The 21,116-nt window shown below is 44.3% G+C and overlaps 3 protein-coding genes across 12 annotated transcripts in view; all 3 read left to right on the top strand.

Moving 5' to 3' along the window:
• Nucleotides 1-1,733, top strand: part of OSBPL5 (oxysterol binding protein like 5) — a 141,323-nt gene extending 139,590 nt beyond the window's left edge. For all 8 annotated transcript variants that reach the window (XM_064452538.1, XM_064452541.1, XM_064452540.1 and 5 more), the window contains one exon: nucleotides 395-1,733. In XM_064452538.1, coding sequence (XP_064308608.1) covers nucleotides 395-530 — 136 coding nt within the window. In that variant the 3' untranslated portion in view covers nucleotides 531-1,733. The remainder of the gene's footprint in view (nucleotides 1-394) is intronic.
• A 1,567-nt stretch (nucleotides 1,734-3,300) lies between these two features.
• On the top strand, nucleotides 3,301-14,308 carry LOC104040804 (tumor necrosis factor receptor superfamily member 10A). 2 transcript variants are annotated; one of them, XM_064452544.1, is made up of 10 exons: nucleotides 3,306-3,563; nucleotides 4,883-4,976; nucleotides 5,803-5,934; nucleotides 6,138-6,249; nucleotides 6,862-6,935; nucleotides 7,646-7,741; nucleotides 8,714-8,748; nucleotides 11,471-11,794; nucleotides 12,255-12,303; nucleotides 13,568-14,308. In XM_064452544.1, the coding sequence occupies exons 1-10, from the start codon at nucleotides 3,531-3,533 to the stop codon at nucleotides 13,861-13,863; spliced, it is 1,245 nt and encodes a 414-aa protein (XP_064308614.1). In that variant the 5' UTR covers nucleotides 3,306-3,530; the 3' UTR covers nucleotides 13,864-14,308. The 2 variants fall into 2 exon arrangements, with proteins under 2 accessions (XP_064308615.1, XP_064308614.1); XM_064452545.1 differs by lacking the exon at nucleotides 5,803-5,934 and having other exon boundaries at nucleotides 3,301-3,563.
• Nucleotides 14,309-14,532: 224 nt separating this feature from the next.
• Nucleotides 14,533-21,116, top strand: part of CARS1 (cysteinyl-tRNA synthetase 1) — a 34,654-nt gene continuing 28,070 nt past the window's right edge. The window contains exons 1-2 of one of the 2 annotated variants that reach the window (XM_064452542.1): nucleotides 14,533-14,639; nucleotides 20,543-20,788. In XM_064452542.1, the coding sequence (XP_064308612.1) occupies nucleotides 14,615-14,639; nucleotides 20,543-20,788 (271 nt within the window). In that variant the 5' untranslated portion in view covers nucleotides 14,533-14,614. The remainder of the gene's footprint in view (nucleotides 14,640-20,542; nucleotides 20,789-21,116) is intronic. The other variant, XM_064452543.1, reaches the window with a different exon arrangement.

Below are 21,116 nucleotides of genomic sequence, written 5' to 3'. Positions count from 1 at the left end.
TGGTGGGATCACACATGGAGCCCACCGTTTCGAGATGCCGGAGCCATCGGTGATATGGCTTTAGCTTTTCTGTGCTGCTCTTGGGGTTGTACAGGGCTGTACAGGTTGTATAGGTTTTGTGAGTGGGTGCTGGATGAAGAGATTTTTGGGGGGTTGTGCCCTTACACCTTCTCATGCCAACCAGCATGCTCTGCCCGATCCAGCAGCAGCCAGGAGTACTTATCTTTCTGTCAAAAAGAGGGGGGAGGTAAAGCTTGTGGGGCACAGCGCTGTACCTGTGAGGGTGTCTCTGAAGGACAGGGATCCCTCCCAGTGTGGAAGCTCGGGGTACGCACACACGTGTGAATGCACGCCTCCCTACACACCCAAATAAACACACCGCTTTCTTTTCCAGAAACCTCAGCGCGCTGAACAAAAAGTCCTTCCACAGGAAGGTCTCTTCTGAAAGCTTCCTCCTGGACTCTCGCTGTTGGTTTCTCCTCTGCATCTTTCTTACGTGTCAACTATTCATTAATTATGTCTTCAAATAAAATCACTACGTTTGGCAGCAATAATGGTTACTGGCTGCAGGAGGGGGGAGCCACTCACGCAAGGAGCCCAGCGAGGCACCAAAGCACTTTAGAGCCAACACAGCAGAGGTGGAAGAAAGTTGAAAAACAAGTTTGGAAAGGGACCTAGGAACCTGCAAAACTCTGTTCCTGCAGATTATGTCATTTTTGCCTTCTACATGTACATCTTCAAGGACCTCTTAACCTGTACGGGCCTTAATGCTGAAGCCAAATGTAGCTTTAATTGTGCAATTTGTTTTCTATGTCTTGTCATTTTCTGATGCAATTAATAATTACCCAGAAGTATTGGTACCCCCAAATCAGTAAACACCCCAGCATTTCAGAAAGGTCACGCCGTCCTGGTTCATAGCTCTATGAGGGAGCGCAGCTGGGGAGCTGTAAAGAACTGATGTCCACGGTGCCTGCCTGGCTGCCTTTAATTATGGGAGGGAGCACACTTGGTCCAAAAAAGATACACCCCCGGGATATTAAGTCATGATCTGTTTTGTCAGCACACACAGAATGGGACCTCAGGATGCGTTTTATTTTCCATTCCACAGGAACTGTAAATATGCACAATTTCCTAGAGCCATTCCTCTTTAGGAAATGGGAAGTATTCAGTGAAAGCTCCTTGTTCGGTTAGGGAGCTGACTGGTGTCCTGGACCGGGCCCTTCGAGTGTAACGTCAGACACGCCTGTTTGTCAAACCTGGTCACTTAATATTATTATTATTATTTGCTATATGGCTGTTTTAAAATACCACACACTGGCATTGTAGAGAGGAATCCACTGCCCAGGATAGGTGAGGACAGGAGCAATATAGGTGTACGTGTGTTCGGTTGTAGGCACATTCATTTGTGAAAGGTCAGGAAGGAGGAAGGGTTTTGCCACTGCATTGTTCAATTCTGTTTATAGTCTTCCTACTTTACACCATTTTTTTAAGGATTTGCAATATTTTCTGTAGACTGCGGAAAATACTAAGCCTTTCTTTTCTGGCCTGAAGTAGTTCCAAGTGGTAAGTACTGCTATATATACAGCCTTAAAAGACTTAGTGGTGGTGCCAGTCTGGGCTATCTTTCAATGTAAATGTTTCCGAATTTTTAAGTACATTCCTCGTCATATTCCCCAGTTAGGGGAAACCTGTTTGTGCTTGATATGTTGAAATAAAACTACACACAACTTTCAGTGGCAGTCTATCAGAGAAATTATTTGTGTGCTTGAACTCGGTTTTGTGTTTTATAGCATTTTACAAGTAAACAACTCATAGGCCCTGCTTTTTAGAGGAAAAGCTACAGGAAAAGGCCTTCAGGAATCTCAGACACAGGCCATAAGTTAGACCGGCATTAGCATTTTGATACCACTCTGGCTCAAATTGTTCATGTCTTCTAATGGTAGCAACTTCCTCAAAACAGAAAGAAAAGTGGTTGCCTTGATTTTCACTGTCATACAGACTTGTCTTGGACTTAGAAAGCCTTTATATTAAGGAGGTAACTTCATGATAGAGAATAGATAGTGACACGAACAGAGAGGATTGGAGCCAGCATCCGGAAGCTGACATTCAAGAAAGAGACCACAAAAAATAAAGGGTGACAGTGATTTCATTACTAGCGAGTGTCCAGAAGACCAAAGGGTTCTTCATCCCCGAGGAATCATCCTTGAAGAATGTTGAGGTTGTCAATCCAGATGGGGTGCCTTTTTGAAGGATGTCATCCTAGTAACTCCTTTCTGAGGAAGTCTGAACTGTGCCACATGCGGTGTAGCCTCGGTGAGGGGGGTGCCTCTGACCTCTGCCTGTGAAAGAACGTGCAGCTGACAATAATGCCTGCCTGGCTATGAAAAGTCCCATACGCACCTTGAAAGCGTTGGCTCCTAATGCTCTGCAGACATGTCTGCTGATTTCCTGCCTAAATATCCCTTTGAATGCTTCAGCAAGTCCGCACACCTCTGGCCTGTCAGCGCAGCCATCCTTATCACGTACATCCCCTGGTGGGACCATGCATTTGAGCTGCTAACGGGAACCTCTCTTCTCTGTAGGGATATTTGCATCTCTTGGGTACAAATGTATTCTGGGACTGAGAAATAGTTACTAAAAAAAAAAAATAATCCCCAAGCCCACCTAAATGAAAGAGTGGCAGTGCTGAACAGGAAGCCTTCCCTAGGTGTAAAGCAAATGCTTTAAATTCTTTGGATCATTTCCATTTTACTAAACTACGCACCCGCAGGGATTTTACCAGGACGTGTTAGTGCAGTTAAATAAAACAAATGCTATTACCGTGAGAACTGTTCAAAGAAAGAGTCTATTGACCTACATAAACTAATTATGCATTAGCAGAGGAGGTGTTTCCAACATTTACTGCTGCTGCCACAGGGGATTAAAAAATAATCCCAAAAGGAACAATCTATAAACCTTTGTGCCATTCATTAGTTTTAATCCAATTACAACATGTGGAGGTGAATGTTTGTACATGCCACTTACGAGCACATGGAGGATGAAAGGTATTCTTCAGGAAAATCATGGCCAGAAATGTTATTTCTCTAGGAGCAACAACTGCTGGCGAAAAAAGTTGAGAACCCTTTCAGGGCTTTAGAAAACCCAGCTATCCACCGGTCATGGGCATTGTGCAGTTTTGGAAAAGTCCTGTTTCCCTCCTTCGCCCCACCTTTTCCTGATCAGCGAGCAGCCCGGGTGGGGAGGCAGGGATCGGACCATTTCCTAGCGTGGTTTCCTCCTGCTCCTACCAGGCGCAAAGCCCGGTACCAGGCCATATCTTAACACACGACGGGGTGTTCGCTGACCCCGGCAGCGGGCAGCTCGTCCTGGGGGTACACGCACCCCGCTTCTTCCGCTGCTCTCCCCCGCGAGGGCTCCGAAGCCCCGCGGGGGCGGGCGCGACCCGCCCCGGGGGCGGATAAAGGGGCGGTGGCACAGCTCAGGCTGTGCTGAGCCGAGCCCAGCTGAGCCGAGCCGAGCGTGGGGCCGCCATGGGAGCCGGACCGCTGGCGGGGGTGCTGGTGGTGAGTGACGGGGCGGGGGGCGTCTCGGGCCCGGGCCGGTGTGTGCGGGCAGGGGCTCGTCCTCCACCTGCTCCCCGCGAGTCGAGGCTGGCGCCTGGCCGCAGCCAGCCCCAAATCCCTACTTTTGAGAGGGAGAGAAAAAAAACCCACACCTTCCTCCAAGCCCAGTGTGGAGGAGCCTTGCGGGGGTTTTTTACCCTCCTCTTCTTCAGGAGACTTTAGTAACTTCCCGTAACTTTTATTGCGTGTTGCTTGAAGTTTCGGGAGTCCGGCGTTAGCGCAGCTCTCCTAAGCCTGAAAAGCATATGAAGCGCAGCTGCCGTGGTGGTAAGCCGGCCCCTGAGCTCGGCTGCGGGCTGGGGGAGGCAGGTGGCGCAGCCCGTGCCGCCTCCCCGCGGGGGCCCTGCAGGGCGGGAGCGAGCTCTTCAAAGGCCCTCTCCTCCTCTAATTCTGAAGATGGTGGGTTTCGAAACTATACAATTATGAGGGAGACTTACAGTCCCCCGGGCAGGTGGTCCAAAGAGTGGCGCCGCGGGAGCCGGGACTCTCGGTTTCAGCCTAGAAACTGGCCGCAGGCGGTTATCAGCGCCGGGTCGCCCCGTCCCCTGCTTCTGTTTCACCGCTCTCTCTCGCCTCCATGCTGGAAGCGAGGCGGGTACCTCGGTGGCTTGAAACCCGCGGCCTCTGGGCTCCCCGCTGGCCTCCTTGGGAGGCACCTGGAGGCCTCGCACCGCCGTACTGGCCCCCGCCGCCCCGCTCTGGTCCGCTCCGGCTTGCCGAGGGCTCTGCGGCTCACGGGGTCTTAAAACACCCGGTGTTCCTAATGCTCCCGTGGCTGCAGTAAGTTATTTGGTTAATGAGTCAGAACTACTTGCCTTCTGACAAAGATTGCGGAGAAATATTGGATGGGATCTCTGGGGCGTTTCCTCCCTTGTGCGGGAAGGAGGCTAACGCTGGCCCTCCTGAACTAAAAAAGCTGAGGGAGAAACGAACCCCTTAGACGAGGCAGAAACCTCGGCCTCTGAAGTTCAGTTGTGGTGAATTAGTAAAAAGAAATAGATGTTTAAAATGGGGGTGGGAGCTGGGTGAACAGCTGCCTAAAGCTCAACAGCCGCTGCATGGTGCTGCTCTAATCCCACGGCTTTGATTGTAATTACCTCCATGAGCAGCACACTTAGCAGAAATTAGTTTGGGTTTCCTTTGTGGCTTCCCATAAACTTCTGAAGGTGTTTTCAAGTCCTTACAGGAACATCTCCCTGAGATGGTTATCGTGTCCTGGGAGGATGAGTCACTCAGACGCCTTTTTGTTTCTGCTGTAGGTTATACTGCTGATGATGCCTGGAACTGGAGCAGAGGACTGTGGAGTGGGAGAATACTTACATGAAGGTCGCTGCTGTGTAGCTTGTCCAGCAGGTAAGGCTTCAGGCACTTGTAGCTGCTAATGGCTGTGTTTTTTTTCCCCTGTGGCAATGACTGTGTCACTATATTGTGTTTTACATTTCCTCCATTGAAAGTGTTAGCTTGGTTGGAGCTGTGGTGGCTTCTTGGGGCTCCATTTTGAATTGAGAGCCCCTTACGCAATAGATGACGACTGGGAGAGGCGCCTTGGCGGCAAGCCAGGAAACCTCTGCCCACTGTTGAGGTTCAAAGTCGGGTGGCGGTGTGGGTTTTTTTGTGTTTGGTTTTTTTTTTTAAATCCTTCACTTAGCACAAAGAACATGCCTAGGGGAATTCTGATATTTCTGTGTCTGCAGGTAAAACTTTGGTTTGCCTTTGCTCTCCCCTCCTCACTCGCTGGGTGCACAATTTACAAGCCTTGTGCTCAGAAGCACCCTGCCCTTAGGTAGCATTGGAGGGCTCTTGGATGTATTTAAAGATAATTCAAACGAAGGATAAGAGGTTGTCATGAGCAATTCTCCTTGTGCCTGCCATCTCCCTTCAGAGAAGATGGTGCTGGCCATGTGGGTGACTGTGAGCTGCTGCAGTGAGTCACCCTCATTGCTGGTGCATCCCGGCAGAGGCCTGGCTGGATGCCTTGCTTGCCACCACTCCCTGTTGGAGCAGCAAGCTGCGAATATGCCTCCTGACCCTCCTTGGTTTGCGTGGCGCACTGTTCGCGTGCGAGGAGGAGTTGAGCTTTCACCAAAAATGGCTTTGTGTTGTAATGTCCTGTTATAGTCCTCTGCCTGTTAAATGATCCCTTGAGACTGCTGCTGCTGCTGGTTCTCACCTTCCACAGGTACTTATGTTGCTCAGCACTGCAGTGCCTCACATTTGAGAGGAAGATGTGTCCCTTGCACGGAAGGAGAGGGTTATACTGCCCATGAGAACGGCTTGGAAGAATGCCTGTTGTGCAGACAGTGCAAAGAGGGTACCAAGCACAATTTTGATGCAACCTTAATCCTTTTCCCCTTTTTTTTAATGCAGAAAGCCTGGTCCTCTGGGTTTTTTGCACTTCCAGTCATTGAGGATATTGAACTTATAAATAAATTGCCTTTATGGCCTGAGTAATTTTTGCATCATTGTAGAGTCGCAACTCTTATATTTACTTTGTAACTTATATTTTATTTTTAGATCAGATAACTTTGAGACCCTGTACTCTGACGCACGATACTGAATGCCAATGCAAACAAGGGTATTTCTGCCCTGCTGAGGGCTGTGAAATATGTCAGAGATGCAGTAAAATGTAAGTTTGATAATGAATGTAAGTGACTGGTTTCCTTTTAGGGAACGTTGGAGCTGTGGCCCAATCTGTGCCAATACCTAATGCATTATTAAGCTGTAAATAACTACCCTGAAGCCAAATGTGTTGTTCATGCATTTAAATTTCAGGCATCAAAATACATGATGTTGAGGCCTAGAAAGATATGTATTTTGGTATTGTGCTTATTGCTTATGACTATAAGCTTACACTTTTCTTGCCTTCACAGTAGTACTTCCTCACATAATCACTTGAATGAGCTTTGTAGAAGCCAGTCCAAAATTTTGGGAGGTAGAACCAGCTGTTGAAGGAAACTAAGTGTGCATGAACAATGCATCTGCTCTGTGGGGGGTTTTACCCTGCCACTTAAGGCTCATAAATGTTAGCCTCTATCTGCTTTGCTTCTCTTTAATACTGTAGTGTTATCTTGGGTTGTTTAAAGGTGCACTTCTAACAAAGCTATCTGTTTATGCATGTTCTGTTCATGTCTCTAAGTTGTGCCTGAAAAAAAAAACAAAACCCAAACCAATAGGCCTGGGTGGAGCTGCATATTGCTCTGGAAATGTTGATACAACCCTGTCTTGCCATCCACTTCAGGTGTCCGGAAGGGAAAGAAATTGTGCGGAACTGCAATGCTACTATGGACCTAGGATGTGGCTTACCTGATCAAGGTCTGGTACACAAATACCTCTCAGCTTGGTCTATTGGGTGTGTGGCTTCAGGCTAATAACACCAGAGAAGTCTGCAAAATGGTGGTTTGAACTACTGTAACAAGTTTAAGAGCCTCTGTATTTTGGTCTGGAAGTTACTTGCTAGGGACAAGTTCCCAAAGGTGTTGGAGTGACAAACTATCTTAAATTTCACTCAGTAAAAAGCTGCATTTATTGCCAGGGTTTTCAGAGCTGTAACAGTGACACTGTTGAAAGTTATGGATAGTGCAAAGAGTTCTTCCATGTCTCCTGTGTCTGAGAAGATGTGTATGGAGTGGCTTTCTCTTGTGCTGGTAGACAGCTTCTGCTACACTAGAGAAAGAAGGAACTGATGCTGCCAACACTACAGCAGCTGAAGCCTGCTGTTGTCTTTTGTGTATTTGTTTTCCCCCTTTTCTTAAATACCTCTTCAGAAAACCTTGTAGAAGTTGTTTTGCAGCTCTATACAGAATCCCCCGCTGCCTTTGGGATAGTGATGTGCAGTGCAAACAAGTACTTGCATGTTCAGGTCAGCTGATAGTCCCAGTGCCTTTGCCAGGACAAGCTAGCTGGGTCACTGTACTAGTGCTGAGCTTTGGCTGCTCTTGAGGTAAGCAGGGAAGACTTGCACTTCAAAATATCTTGTTTGGGGACTGCTGTGGTACTAATTTTATTCCTTTTTTTTTTTGTAGGAAGTACAGCCTTTGTTTGGATTATTGTGATTGTGGTGGTAGTGGTTGCTGTTTTGTTGATGTTCTTAGGAATTAGAAAGCTGAAGAGGGATAAAGGTAACTGCTTGATTACTGTCCATAACTTCCCAGAACTAGGCAAAGCATGTGCTAAGGCTATCCCTGGTTTTGGTGTTACCTTATAGGGTAACACAAAAGCTCTAGCTCGTTTAGTATGCGATTCAATTAAGCAACTCCCATATAATGGAATCTAGTTTTGTTCAGTAAATAAAATGCATAAACTTAGCTATGAGCTTTCTTTCTTTGCTGGCAGATGCCTTTGCTTCAAAGCAAGATTAGTGTAAGGTCCTTAAAAGGACTTCTGCTATTGGCAAAGAGAAATCTGTGTGTGAGCTCAGATGTATGAAGCAAGAAGTAGCAACTAATTATATCGTTAACTACTTTCATTCACTGTGTTTGGCTGTGGAGGCTTTTTCTACAAATTGTTTCCCCTTCATCACTTGAGTCCCTTAACAGGAATGTTAGGTTGATAAATTCTGTGTGAATTCTTTTTTTTTTTTTAGTGGAAATAGAAATATTTTCCTGAGAAACTTTTCTTTCTACTACTGTATATTGAAGTTCTTGAAACTAGTTTAGTTAGAATAGTGTTGAAAATTATTCTGAATTTTGCATGTTAACTTTTGTTCAAATAGTGTCTTACTGATTGTATTGCAGTAAAGAAAATTTCTGCCTTCTCTCCTGTGTTGCAATAGCCCACAAAAATACCAAGATGCATAAGCTGGAAGGGGGGAGGTTGAAAGAGTGGCTCAAAAGCCAAACTGCATCTTGTGGTCTGTATTTCACCAAAAGGGATGCTTCATCCCCTGTATGAAGGCACAGTGTTTGTGCCGTTTTTGGAAGCTGAGGGTAGTGCTCTCATTAAATGTATGACAGGTCAAGGAAATTAAATAGCTTGTCTTAGAGCTTTGGCTTGTTATCAATGTGTCTACTGCATATAAATTGTGTATGAATTCAGCTATGTTTAAGTTGCTGCAATTCCTAAGTTTCTTAGACATTTATCTTGTTTTCCAGCTGCTTCAACTGATAAAGATATGGAGAAAGGTCTGGTAAGTATTTGATGGATCAAGTGCTTCATCTCAGTTTTGTGCAGCTTAATTGTAGCTGATACACAGCTCTCAACTTTTGCCTCACTGTAGACCTCTGGTAGGATGTGTTCCTGTGATGCAACAAGTTATGATTCATACAGGGCCAGATGTTAGCAAGGGCCTGATGCATTCGTTAGCTGCATGTGTCCACTGCAGTTGGCCTTTCCAGTACTTCCCTTGGAAACATTCCAGAGCCTGTGGCCAGGATGTTTTGAAAGTGGAAAAAAATTAGCCTAAAGTGCAAGCTTTCACTTCAAACTCTCTCCAAGTTATGCCTTGATCCAATTGGTTCTTTGCTGCTTCATGTGTGTATTCCCTGGGCAGAGTCAGCTATCACTTCCCTGTGTGGTGGTGTTCTAGCTTGCCTTGCTTTTTGACGACAACATTTTTTGTTCATAAGGCTTACTTCTCATGATCCAGCAAAGTGACTGAGTCTTCCTATCTTTGGGCACATGTCACAAGCTACAGACCAGAACACGGCAGTTCAACGTTTTGGACTTAGACAGCCCCATAAGACGAGGTGTTAAGGGCTTGGAGTGTACCAGTTCGGAAGTACCCCCCTGAAAAGGGTTTACAAAGTGGAGACTGGCTGCTGGCATATGTTCCACTTTAAAGCTAGGCTTACCCTGGCATCCTGTAGTCAAACACTATTTCAGAACCATACTGTTTCAGTCTAAAACAATTATTGCTAGCCTAGCATTTTGCAAGGTAAGAGACTAGCTTGTATTTAGCTAGTCTAGCTTTAGCTTCTCTCTTTAGAAGGTGTACTCCTAACAGCATGGTGAGACAAAAATGAGCTCAGTCTTCACTAGTGTAGTTAATGATGTGTAACACCAAGCTGTAAAACAAATATTTGTCTTGATGAGGATCTAAGAGAAGCATCCAAATTCATCTCGTAGCATGTGTACAGCACCTTCTCCCTGCTGCCTGCCTCATCCCCCACCCAATGCGTGCACTACTCGCCAAGTGTGTGAGCTCTTGTCTAATCTTACTAGTTAAACATTACAGGTAATTAAATTCATGTTAATTATGTCACAAATATTTGAAGACTGAAGAAACAGGATTGAAAGATCTGTTAAAAACATCACCTTAAACTCTTCTCTCTTTTAAGGTCCATAAGTGGCTCAAATATATGAATCAGCCATGGCTTTTTGTTGGGTTGTGTCTCCCCCCACGCCGTGGCCAGATTTGCAGCGCTTTGTGTATTCATAGAAGCTGATGAAGAAACCTAACAAAAAACCTGGTCAAAATGCTGTAGCATAGGAATAGGCAAATACAACATCTCTTAATTTTGAATAAAATGGAGGTAGAATAATGCAATCACAAATTGGTGTATGGCGATGCTTAGCTCTGACATGAGTTGTCACAGACTTGAGTTGCAACATCTGCACACTTGGAGTGTTCATGCTACTGTAACAAAAGGCTTATTTGCTAAGAAGAGCTATGCTGATCCAGTCCTGCAACCAGGTGTTTTGGGACCAACATGCTGTCCTTTCCAAAGTACCAGTGAATTTATTCTGCTGCAAGAAAAAAAAATACTGCTGATACTTTATTTCATTCCAAAATAGAGCAGCAGCTATTAGTTAGCCATGCTGTGTACCTTTGGTCACTTGGTTACCTATTTAAGAACTACTCTGTATAAATAGGATCAACTTGTTTAACCTGTCTGTACCCTTAAACAAAGTCGATTCATTGAGGATGATGTACTACTATGTGTGTGATGCAGGGGGTGGTTTTCCTCACACCCCTGCTTACGTGTGTTGGTCACATGGTGGTGTCACACGTGGGTTGCTGACTGTGGAAACAGAAATCACACTGGCTTATGCTCATGGGAAAACTGTTCCTTAACAAACACAAGTTGGGGAAAAAGTCACTCCTCGCCCTCATTTTCTACCTTAAAAAAAAAAAAATCCTAAACCTTTCTAGTTTTAGCACTAGCTTATATGCCAGATGGATGCTGGTCTCCTTTGTAATTATACTGTTCTTGATAAGTTGGAGCTATAGTCCCTGGCACGTGCTTGTTTAATGTATTCACAATGCTAAAATTGATACAGCCCTCCTCACTTCCTTCCCTCTTTGTCCTCTCACAAAACTATGCAATGTGCACTGGTACTCACTGGCTTCTTTCAACTGATTCTAGTTTGTAAGCCTCCCAGAAAAACTTATCATGCCGAAAGAAATCCAAGCTAGGGCACTTACATTGAGCTTATAGACTATTATCAGCTTGGCAAAAGCTCTGAGAACATTAGCCTTGATAGAATTATAGGTTTCAGGCCCCTGTTGCTGTTAGTTAGCTCAGGTGCAGCAAGGCAATTTAATTTCCTCCTGCCTCAGGACAGGTGCATACCTTCCATACCTAGAGAGGAGCAAGCAGCAATATGCTCCAGTAAAAACATCAGGAAAAGTTCCCTGCGTTTGTCATGGAGGTAGCCTGTGAGCCTTACCCCACAGTCCAGTGGGAGCAGAATGCTAGCGAAGTGGGGAGTTTAAGCTCTGAAACCATTTGAAATTCAAGCCTGTAAAGGCTGTAACTTTTGTGTGTTTGTAACTCTGCCAGAAAAGCAGCTCTCCTAATATTTCTCTGGCTTCTGGTAACTTTTAAGTATCCTGTTTTCTTCCTCCAGATTGTCCTTGAAGGCCTACCTGTGAAACATCTCTTAAGATATGTTCTTATTCTTTGCAGGAGTCTGAGGGCAGTACTGAAAGCCTGATTTTACCAGAAGTGGAGGCACATGCAAATAACACAACCAGCCCAGAGGGTGAGAACTCTGGTGAGAGCCTGGAGGGGCAAGAGGAAACCAATGTTAAACTGGAAGTAAAAACCAGGTCGCCAGAGGAAAAGAGTGTTGCGCTTTCTGAGCGGGGCACTATCCTGTCCGGGGGCTGGAGGCAACACATGAAAAGGTGCTGGAGGAGGATTGCTGAGTCTTCACTACCAGCAAAAACTGGGCAGAATCCTGCTTTTCATCAGAATGCAGCAAGTGGCAGGATACCAGAAAATTGTATGGTAAGTGTGTGTGTGAAATTATTGTATTTTCTCTCATACACGTGTAATTTCAGTAGAGTTCTTAGCTATTCCTTGAGTGATAGATGCTGTTTTCAGGCAGAATGATAGGGAAGAGGAGGTTTTGCTTTAAAGATGTAATAGAAAGTATGGGAAGTGATATCTTGAGAAAGCAAACTAGTCCCTTATTTAACTGCTCTGCCCCTGTTCAATGTTTACACAGAAGCTGTTATTTTGCAATAGCAGCAAATGTGTTACCTTGTTGTTTTGCTTTGGAGCTAGTAGTGTGGCTGTTTCAGTATGCAATTTTCTTTACTCAAATACTTTCAGCTGTGCTGTGAAATCTGCCCCCTTCCCCCTTACTGGCATGTGTGCTGTTGAAGCAAGCTATCAAGTAGCTGAGGAATAATCGTGAGTGAAGTGGTCCGATATGTTGGAGTAACAGTCCAACTTTGTATTACAGGTACGAGAAGCAAAGTATCGAATAGTTGTTAAAGATCTCTCTCAAAAAGGTAAGTATTCCATAAATTGGCAGCACTTGGAATTTGTTGTTGGTTTTTTTCCCCCCATTGACTTTCGTCTACTTAAGGAATAGTGTAGGGAGGCTAAAGAATATTGCTCAGTGCTACAAGGCATTCAGTTTTTTGTAAAAATGTGCTGAAACAGGATTATTATTACGTTTGAGAGAAGTTGTAATCCCTGTGGCGAATTGTTCTACTTTAAAGCACGGCTTTTTGGCACGGGGTACAGTGAATCATAGAATGTCCTGAGTTGGAAGGGACCCACAAGGATCATCAAGTCCAACTCCTGTCCCTGCACAGGGCAAACCCAAAATTCACTCCCAGTGTCTGAGGGCATTGTCCAAGTGCTCCTTGAATATCGTCAGGCTCGGGGCCGTGATGCCTCCCTGGGGAGCCGGTTCCAGTGCTCCACCACCCTTTGGGGGAAGAACCTTTTCCCAATATCCAACCTAAACCTCCCCTGCCACATCTTCTGCCATTCCTTTGGGTCCTATTGTTGGTGACCAGAGAGGAGAGATCAGTGCCTGCCCCTCCTCCTTCCCTTGTGAGGAAGCTGCAGACCATGATGAGGTCTGCCCTCAGTCTCCTCTTCTCTAGGCTGAACAAACCAAGTGACTTTAGCCGCTCCTCACTCCATTTCTCCTCTAAACCCACAGTGTAATAGTGCTTTTAAGTATAACGATGGTGCAAAATTTTTTTCTATGTTTTAAGCAAGTCTGCATTGCGGCAGTGTACTCTGCATTAACTAGTGAGGTGTAGGTCAGAGCAGGAAATCTTTCTGTCAGATGTCACTCACATGGAAGACTGCATCAAATCCCCATACATCTGCGTGTGCCCAGCAAGTTGATGCGCTGGATGTCCAAGTGATGGGTTTTGCTTATGCTGATCTTGGCATGGCAAACCCCACTATACCAGTAGCATAGTGAAGTGGTTAAAGCCCACTGTTGAGTAGCCCTATTAAGCTTAAGTGAAGATGTGCAGGCCAATGAAACCTTCCTCAAAACCACCTTTATTGAATGGCATCTCATCTTAAGAGACTACTTTTGAGATATGTAGACTAATACCTTTAGCTTCTTTCAAGATCACTCAGTAGGAAACCATTTGTCCTGCTGCTTTTTAGGTGCCAAACCTGGCCTTGCTGCTGCTGTTTGGTCTGTGTGTGTATTGGCTGAAATCTAATGGGAAAGGATGTATGTTAGCTATGAAAAAAACCCTGTATTGCAAAACCTAAGCTGATGTGTATTTTCTCTTTCAGAACTGAGAGATAGCTTTTGGGCATTCATAAATGAAGTACCACCAAAAAAATGGAAGAGGTTTATGAGAACTCATCTTAATGAAAATGATATTTTAAAAATTATTTATGACTTCCCTAATGATATAGAAGAGCAATCTTATCAGATGCTTCTCACCTGGAAAAACACACTGGGAGAGAAACAATCTATTATTAAGTTACTGGATGAGTTAAGGCATCTAGATATCAAGGCTTATGATAATGTATTGAACACTTTAAAAAGTAATAACATTATAAGTAAATTAGAAGGTACAGATTAATGTTTACAATGAATTTAAAAAATGTTCTGTGTACATATATATGTCTACAAACTTCCTGTAAATGAGGATGTTGACAAACTGCTAGTAAAAGTGATGGCACGGACTTGATATCCTGCTCACCTTCACACGGGGAGCTGGAAGTGATTTAATGCTGTCGGCGTTAACATGGACTCCGGTTGCAATGTTCACTAAGGTCTTTTGAGTTGTATGATATTAAACTCAGGCGCCGGATGCCAGCTTCAGAGCAAGGTGCTCCAGCTCCCGCTTCCCTTTGCGTGAGGCAGGACCGTGCTGTTTGAGCCCCAGGCAGTGAGAATGAAGAGGCTGCTGCTGTTTTTGAGAGGATTGCAATGCTTCGGTTTCTGAAACGACTGCATTTTGTTTTGTATCTTTTTGCTCATAACTTATGTTTGATGCACAGTAATAAAAGACGGTTGAGCTAAAAGCTGGAGTTGACTCGCTGACGTTGTGGTCTGAGGGTGGGAGGTGTTGCGAGGTCGCTTCTGCGGCCGCCCGGCTGAGGTAACCCCCTGCGACACAACGGCCGCCCCTGAGGAGAGATTGGCTGCGTGACGGCCGCGGTTTGGCGGGAAGGTGGTGGCGGGGGGGGGGGCGGGGCGGTGCTCCCCCGTTGCCGCGGTGACGCGGGGCACCCGTCGGAAATAGCGTAGCGGCGGGCGGGGCGGGGCGGGGCGACGCTTCCGGACACGCTGTTGCATCAGCTCGCTGAGCGAGGGGAGGAGGCAGCAGGATGGCAGCGGCCGCCGCCGAGCAGGGTAAGTCGGTGACCGGCGCCGGGGAGACCTGCTGAGGCGAGACGAGGTGTCCTCTGGGGTTGTCATGGTTTGGCGTCACGCCTCCGCCGCTGTCACGGTGTCAGGTGGGCGCCGTGACGTCAGGCGCGGGGGGGGGGAACCGCCGACCCACCGCCCTGTCACGGTCGTCTGAGGCGTCGGGGAGGGAGATGGCGGCTGGGGGCATTGGGGCGTCGTCCTGGGGGGTCTCCTTAACGCGTTCCTCGAGGTCTGTGGCAGCGTGCGCTGGGGGGACCCCACCACTGCAGACCCCCGAGGTGCGAGGCCATCAGCCGTGATGACACGCTTGGGTCAGAGGTCAATGTGTGAAATCGCCCCGCCGTGCCCCTTGTTGGGTGGGTGCCCCTGTGGAGGTCACCTGTCTCCCTCATCGGTGGGTGACACGTAAGCAGCTCCTGATGCCGCTTCAGGGTGTCAGGAGTGAGGATTTTGACATGTGACCGGGTCTGTATGTGTATGGATAGTGGGAAACATGGAGATCTATAGGTTCCAGTTGCACCTCTCATGCTGGCGCCTATGGATCAGAGGACCTCCAGTGCCTTCCAAGACCATGGGAGGCAATCCCACGCCGTACCTTGCCTCTAACGTAAAGGTTAATGATGACACATGTTCATTTGTCAAAAAAACTTGGAGCTTCTCAGTACTGAAGTTTGGAAACAGCTGTTCTCCAGCCTGATGGGTTCAAAGAGATGCTTGGTGTCTGCCAGACCACTCAGTCAGTTGTGCTTATCACTGCATTGTCTGCTCTCTCTCACCTGCCTCTGTCTCTCTTACTGTCTTCTCTAGACATCTGTGTTCTCCCTTGAACTCATGTCTGAACTTTTTTACTTTTCCGGACATTTTTTGGTGGTTGTGTTTTAATGATGGGTTATACTACACTCCTCAATATGGAAGGAGGGCCAGGGTAGTCCTATAATTTTTGGCACTACTGTAGCAAATGGAAACTTGGAATACCAGTCTTACAAGTATGAAATACCATTATGGTATGTAAGGGGTTGGAAATTTCTGTCATTCCAGTTAAGGATCCATAGATTCAAATATTTACCCCTTTTCTTTGTTACTGAAAGTTACTTTCCTCTCTGTTTATCACCAGTAACATTCCTACATAAGAGAGTCCAGAAACATTTATTCTTGTCAAAGGACAGGCTTTTTCAGATGTGTTTTCTGTATCTTAGTTAAGGTAGGCTGGGGAAACCCACCAAAGGCTCAGTTCATGACCACTTTAAGAAATTTTTTGTTAAGTTTATTAATGGGCAAATAGTCTTTGCTTTTTACGTAAATTGTGATTGTTAAATTTAGTTTCAGTTCAGGAAAAATGAAAGTGGAACTCACAGGGCTAAAGTGAACAGGATTGACAAGCTCTTCCTTGATGGGATACTCCTGTGTTAAAAATCCCTGCTCTGCTAAAAGCCTCTCGATCCTTGTGTGTGAGCCTTGAAAAGTCCTTTGTCTCTCTGGCTCTCTGTCTGTATGCTGTGTCTTGCATAGATGAGATAGTTGCATTGGTTCAGTTCTTCTGAAATTTTCATGTAAAAGGATAATTTGTCTTGGCTGAGCAGATAGTTCGACTTCTTTCCACAGCTACCAGAGTAGCCAGCCGGAACGATAAATGGCCAGTTTGGAGCCATATTAATAATGAGGCATGTTACCCTTACCTTTTATGAGTTGTTTTAAATCTGTGAAAGCGAAGTTGGAAGATAAATGACATTTTAAAATATTCAGAAATGTCTAAGATTTCTTCTCAGAGGATGCCTCTGCAGAAATCCCCGAACATTTCAGTTGTCATCTAATTATGACTGACAAGGTTAGCAGGTTCAGGGAAGCCCAAGAAACCTAATTTTTCCCTGAAGCAAAGTAACTCCCTGGTTTTGTGTCAGCTAGCTTACTGCCTACTTTATGGCTTTTCTGTATTTACTTTGCTGTCAACACCTTCGAGGAATGGAGGTTTTAATTTTCAACTTCATAAAAGTGAAAAATTTCCATCAAATTTGATATTGTGTGGGTTACACATCTTGGACTAGATGATCCCTGAGGTCCCTTCCAACCTGTGATTCTGTGATTCAAAAGGTATTTTATGTGCAAATAAAAGGGAGAAGCAATCTTATGCCTTTGAGTCTGTGTGTTGCTGCAGTCTTGCAGGCAAATTCCCAGTGTCCTTTCGTAGTCTCCAAAGCGCTCCATGCATGGAAAGAAGCATGTATGACAATTAGATTGCCCAAAGAGATCGTACACTGGCAATTATTGTATGAGAACCGTATTAATGTCTACAGTGAAATTTTTTTGAAATAACTTCTTAGTGTGGGGGGAGTGTTATTTTATTAATGTTAATTCATATTATTTTTCAAGGTTATTTTGCTACCTCTCCCATACTTGTGCTCAGCGCTTATTTTCTGAACAGAGTTGCTCTTGGGGTATGATTTGATGTGTACGGATGATTCCATTCGCATGAGTTAATGTTCAATGTTGTGCAACAGCTCGGTAATACTCCTACATTTCTGTTGTCAAAAGACACTTTGTAAAGCAACTGAATAGTAGCAACTGAAATTCTTGTTTTGGGATGGGAAAAAATTGTGGTCAGAGGGAAGGGCTGTTTCTTAGCCTGGTTTTCTAAAGCAACAGGGATAAAGCAGCTCTGACCTATGTGTGTCCATTGGCCCTTCTCCCTCAAGATTTTTTGAATCCATTGATATTAATTACATTTCACAGTAGGCTGCCTCTTGCACACAGTTGGCAGACTGAGCAAAGATGGGTTGGAGCTGTACAAGAGAGTGGGGATACTGAAGTGTATGGGGAGAGGGGATGAAGCACTTGGGAGGTACCAGGAAGTATTTCAGTGGGAGTGTGTGATGAATTAAAAGCATTGCAAGACACTGGGGCACTGGGGGGAAGGGAGTGGGACTGGGGGTGCAGGATAAATCACAGAAAACCAAGATTCTGTAGATTTGCTGCTCTTGTTTTTAGTAATAATATAAATGAAATAAGAACAGACTTATGTAAAGATTGTTTTGACTTATTTCTTTTGCTTTAAAAGAAATGGTCCTCTGGTATACTGCCTTCAAAAAGACAGTGTTACCAAGTTCCTTTTTGCCTCCCAGGAGAGCACCCTATGCTTCAGGAGAAGAGCTTTTGTTTCGTTAGTTCAGTCCAGTTTGGAGCCAGAAGTGAGAATGATTTTGTCCTGTATGTACTGAAATAGGATGCTCAGAGATGTTTTGCGATAGCACTCATCCCTCAGCCCTCTCTCAAACACAGCAAATTTGCTTCTATCTCTGCATCTGACTGCAGCAGAGAGTAGAACACACCTGTGCTAGCTTTAAGCTAGCTCTCATGGCTTGAAAAGTAGCCGTCAGTCTAGAAAAGGAAGTTTGGAGCTCAGTACAGCCCGTGAAACTAAGGTGGGAAGCTCATATTTGTGAAATGAACCTGCTGGGAGCTCAAAACTGCTGTGGCTCAGCTGCTGCTGTGTTCAACAGCTGCTCAGGTGTGTTCATGCTGTACTGCACTGGCTGTGGTGTGCTATAATGGATGTGAGTTTGGGCTGAATTTGAGTCAGTGCTCAGTTTCAGCATAAACACATCCTCCTGGTAGGTTCCCTGGGCTAACTGGTTTCTTTGATGTATTACACTTTCAGGTCTGCTGGTGCTCTTGCAACTAGACATGATGTCAAACTTTATAATTTCAAGTATTAATGTGTGTGCCGAGATTGTTCAAGGTAATTTTGGCTGCTCAGCTTATCAGGGCTGAGCTGGTACTGGCATTCACAGGCAGTATTTGCCATCTCTCCTTACCAAAATTAGCTTGTGTGAGTTCTGGCATCTTTGTCGTATTTGTGTGTAAGTTCGTGCAATTTTCCTTTTAGATTGGTTTACAGATGTGGTTGGAAAGCACTTACATTGTTTCAGATACACTGACTTGCTTCCCATTAGCAGCCTGGTATGTGAATAATGGTCATAATAACCCTAATAATACTTAGCAAATTGAATGTTGCTTTCCTTGCAATAGATCTTTAAAGATCTTTTCTTTGAGATATAGTTTCACTTCTACACAGATCATTCCTGTAATACTTTTTTTTTTTGGCCTTCTCCCTCATATGATTCATGGATACAAAGTTCACATTCAGGGAAGACATGTCTTAGGTTTCCATAGTTAATAAACATAACTATTTCAAACTGTTTGGTGTGTATAAACATGTGAAGTTCTATGATGATAAAAATAAGTAAATATTTAGGAGCCTGAAAAGTTTATACTAAAATTAACTGTGTGAGCCAAAGCTGAATCTCATTCAGCTGGGTAAGGCAAGCCCATAAGGTCTAGTTATGAACCATTATTTACTTGTTATTCCTTATTTATACTGAACAATTTAATGGATAGCCCTTGAGAAGGATTGAGACTTTACATGAATCTGAGTTTGCTTTTGTGTGTGAATTTTAAAAATCTTTTGTGACCTTTGATTTTTTTATTATTATTTTTTTAATCACTGATCTTTTTTATTAGTTCTGGTGTGCCACTATATCTTACTTATACTCAAAAGAGTCCAACACAAACATACTTGGTATCTAGCTGCCCTTTCCTTGTCATCCTGATTTCCTGTAGAGTATTTTAATAATTGATTTCCATATAGGAAATATTGATGGTATTTGGAAAAACTTTTCAGTTCTGCAGTTCCTCACATCCTCTCCTAGCCATCGCTTTTGCATGTCCTTTCATCCTTCCCTTTCCAAGAGTGTTGGTCTATGAGCACCTCCAATGCTTTGGTAACTACTTTTGCAGAAGATGTTCATGCTAGTATAAGCAGTGACTCTTGTGGTAGTGGTCTCTGTCGGGGTTTGGGAGCGGGGACAGCTGTTCTTATACTGCCTCTCTCACTTTATTGCACAATGGCCTTGGCTACATCTTATATTACTTTTTTGGCTGACTACCTAAGCGGGATATCGGCTTAATGATTATACAGTACTTTGAACATGAACGGAGTTACAAATGTTGAATTGTTGCAGGAAAATATGAATGCTAGGCTTATCTCATGTTAGTGCTAGCCCAGATACCGTAACCTCCACAGTGCTTTGTACCCACTGACTTGCACAGGGCTTGCTGTTACGGTGAGCATCCCACCAAGTCACAGAACCCTTCCACTGCTTCCTCTCTGTCTGTACATTTGTAAAGATAAAACATAATTGAACCTGCTTTGCCTGTATGCCAAGTAAATTATGGAATTAAAAAATTGTGAGGGAGGAGCATGACCTAATATCCTTTCTGTTCATTTGTGTAGATCTTACTAATTTTAAATTATTCGTATGTCTGAGGAGAGAAGGTGGTATAAGAGAAGCATGGAAATATACAGCAACAGCTTAAGTTTTGAGTTCTCAGAGGAAGTAGGAGTAACTGCGCACTGTGCTGGGAGCTTGCATGGGAGCTTGGATGTGAGCACCAGTGCAAAGATTTAAGGATATGCTGAACTTCAGGAGACATATTCACAGCCTATCCACAGTGTATAAAATTAAACATGTTAAATATTTGCAGTATGAGTGTTTTAGCAGCGTGGAAAAGAATGACAGATTAGGTTTACTGTGTGTGAAGAATTTTCTCCAATTTTAAGTGGATAGTATTTCTTCATGAAAAGGACCTGTGCTTTTGTCCTTATTGCTCTTTGTAAAGATGTCTCAAAAAACTTGTCACATTATAAACATAATCCTATTAATAGGAAATATGTAGTTATTCAGTAGCTTGTATTAATTATATTTTTCTCAGATTTCTTGTCAGTTGCCAGAGCTAATTTAGAGTGGGAGATGTATAGTATAAGGTTATATTCTGGTCATGGGCTCTCCTTCTTTTAATGCTGACCAAATGTCCTGTGCCTCTCTTTACAGCTTCCAGCTACAGTTTTATTCTGAGCATTAGTGAAGAGGAAGCCAGGGTGAAGGCTTTGAACGAGTACCTGAGCACTCGTAGTTATATCCAGGGGTTCACATTTTCACATGCAGATGTGGAGGTATTCAGAAAGTTTTCGGGGCCACCTGTGGACCAGTATATCCATGTTGTCCGGTGGTACAGACACATAGAAGCAATCTATGATGGCAGCAGTGAAAAAAATGAGCCTTGTAAACTTCAAACAAGTGAGTAATTCAAAACCGGTGGGCAGGTTGTAGACTAGCTGACATTGTATTGGTTTTTATAGCTGAGAATTCCTAGAAGTTCCCTTTCATACTCTCTTGCACGCTTTAAAATTTACCATATCAACTTGTATGCAAGGTCATGAAATTCTTCTTGCATACTGCATAATTGATAGATCCTGACCTATTTAAATATTAAAGCTCTGTTTCCACATTTTTTTTATTTTAAAATTCCTCAGTGTACAGAATTTTATTATGTGTATTTTCTTGAAAAAGCAAACCACTGGATTGTAAAATAATATGTGGGTTTTGGATTGTTCTCTAAAATATC

The sequence above is a fragment of the Phalacrocorax carbo genome, chromosome 5 (assembly GCF_963921805.1).
Source record: "Phalacrocorax carbo chromosome 5, bPhaCar2.1, whole genome shotgun sequence".
NCBI lineage: Eukaryota > Metazoa > Chordata > Aves > Suliformes > Phalacrocoracidae > Phalacrocorax > Phalacrocorax carbo.
Note: the sequence above shows the minus strand (reverse complement) of the source record. Positions and strands in the feature narration are given on the sequence as shown.

Excerpts from the sequence above, each read along its gene's own strand:
- LOC104040804 (XM_064452544.1), top strand. The coding sequence starts at position 3,531 with ATGGGAGCCGGACCGCTGGCGGGGGTGCTGGTG. Across the intron at positions 4,977-5,802 it reads CTGTGTAGCTTGTCCAGCAG|GTACTTATGTTGCTCAGCAC; the intron begins GTAAGGCTTCAG and ends CACCTTCCACAG. Across the intron at positions 6,250-6,861 it reads TGTCAGAGATGCAGTAAAAT|GTGTCCGGAAGGGAAAGAAA; the intron begins GTAAGTTTGATA and ends CATCCACTTCAG.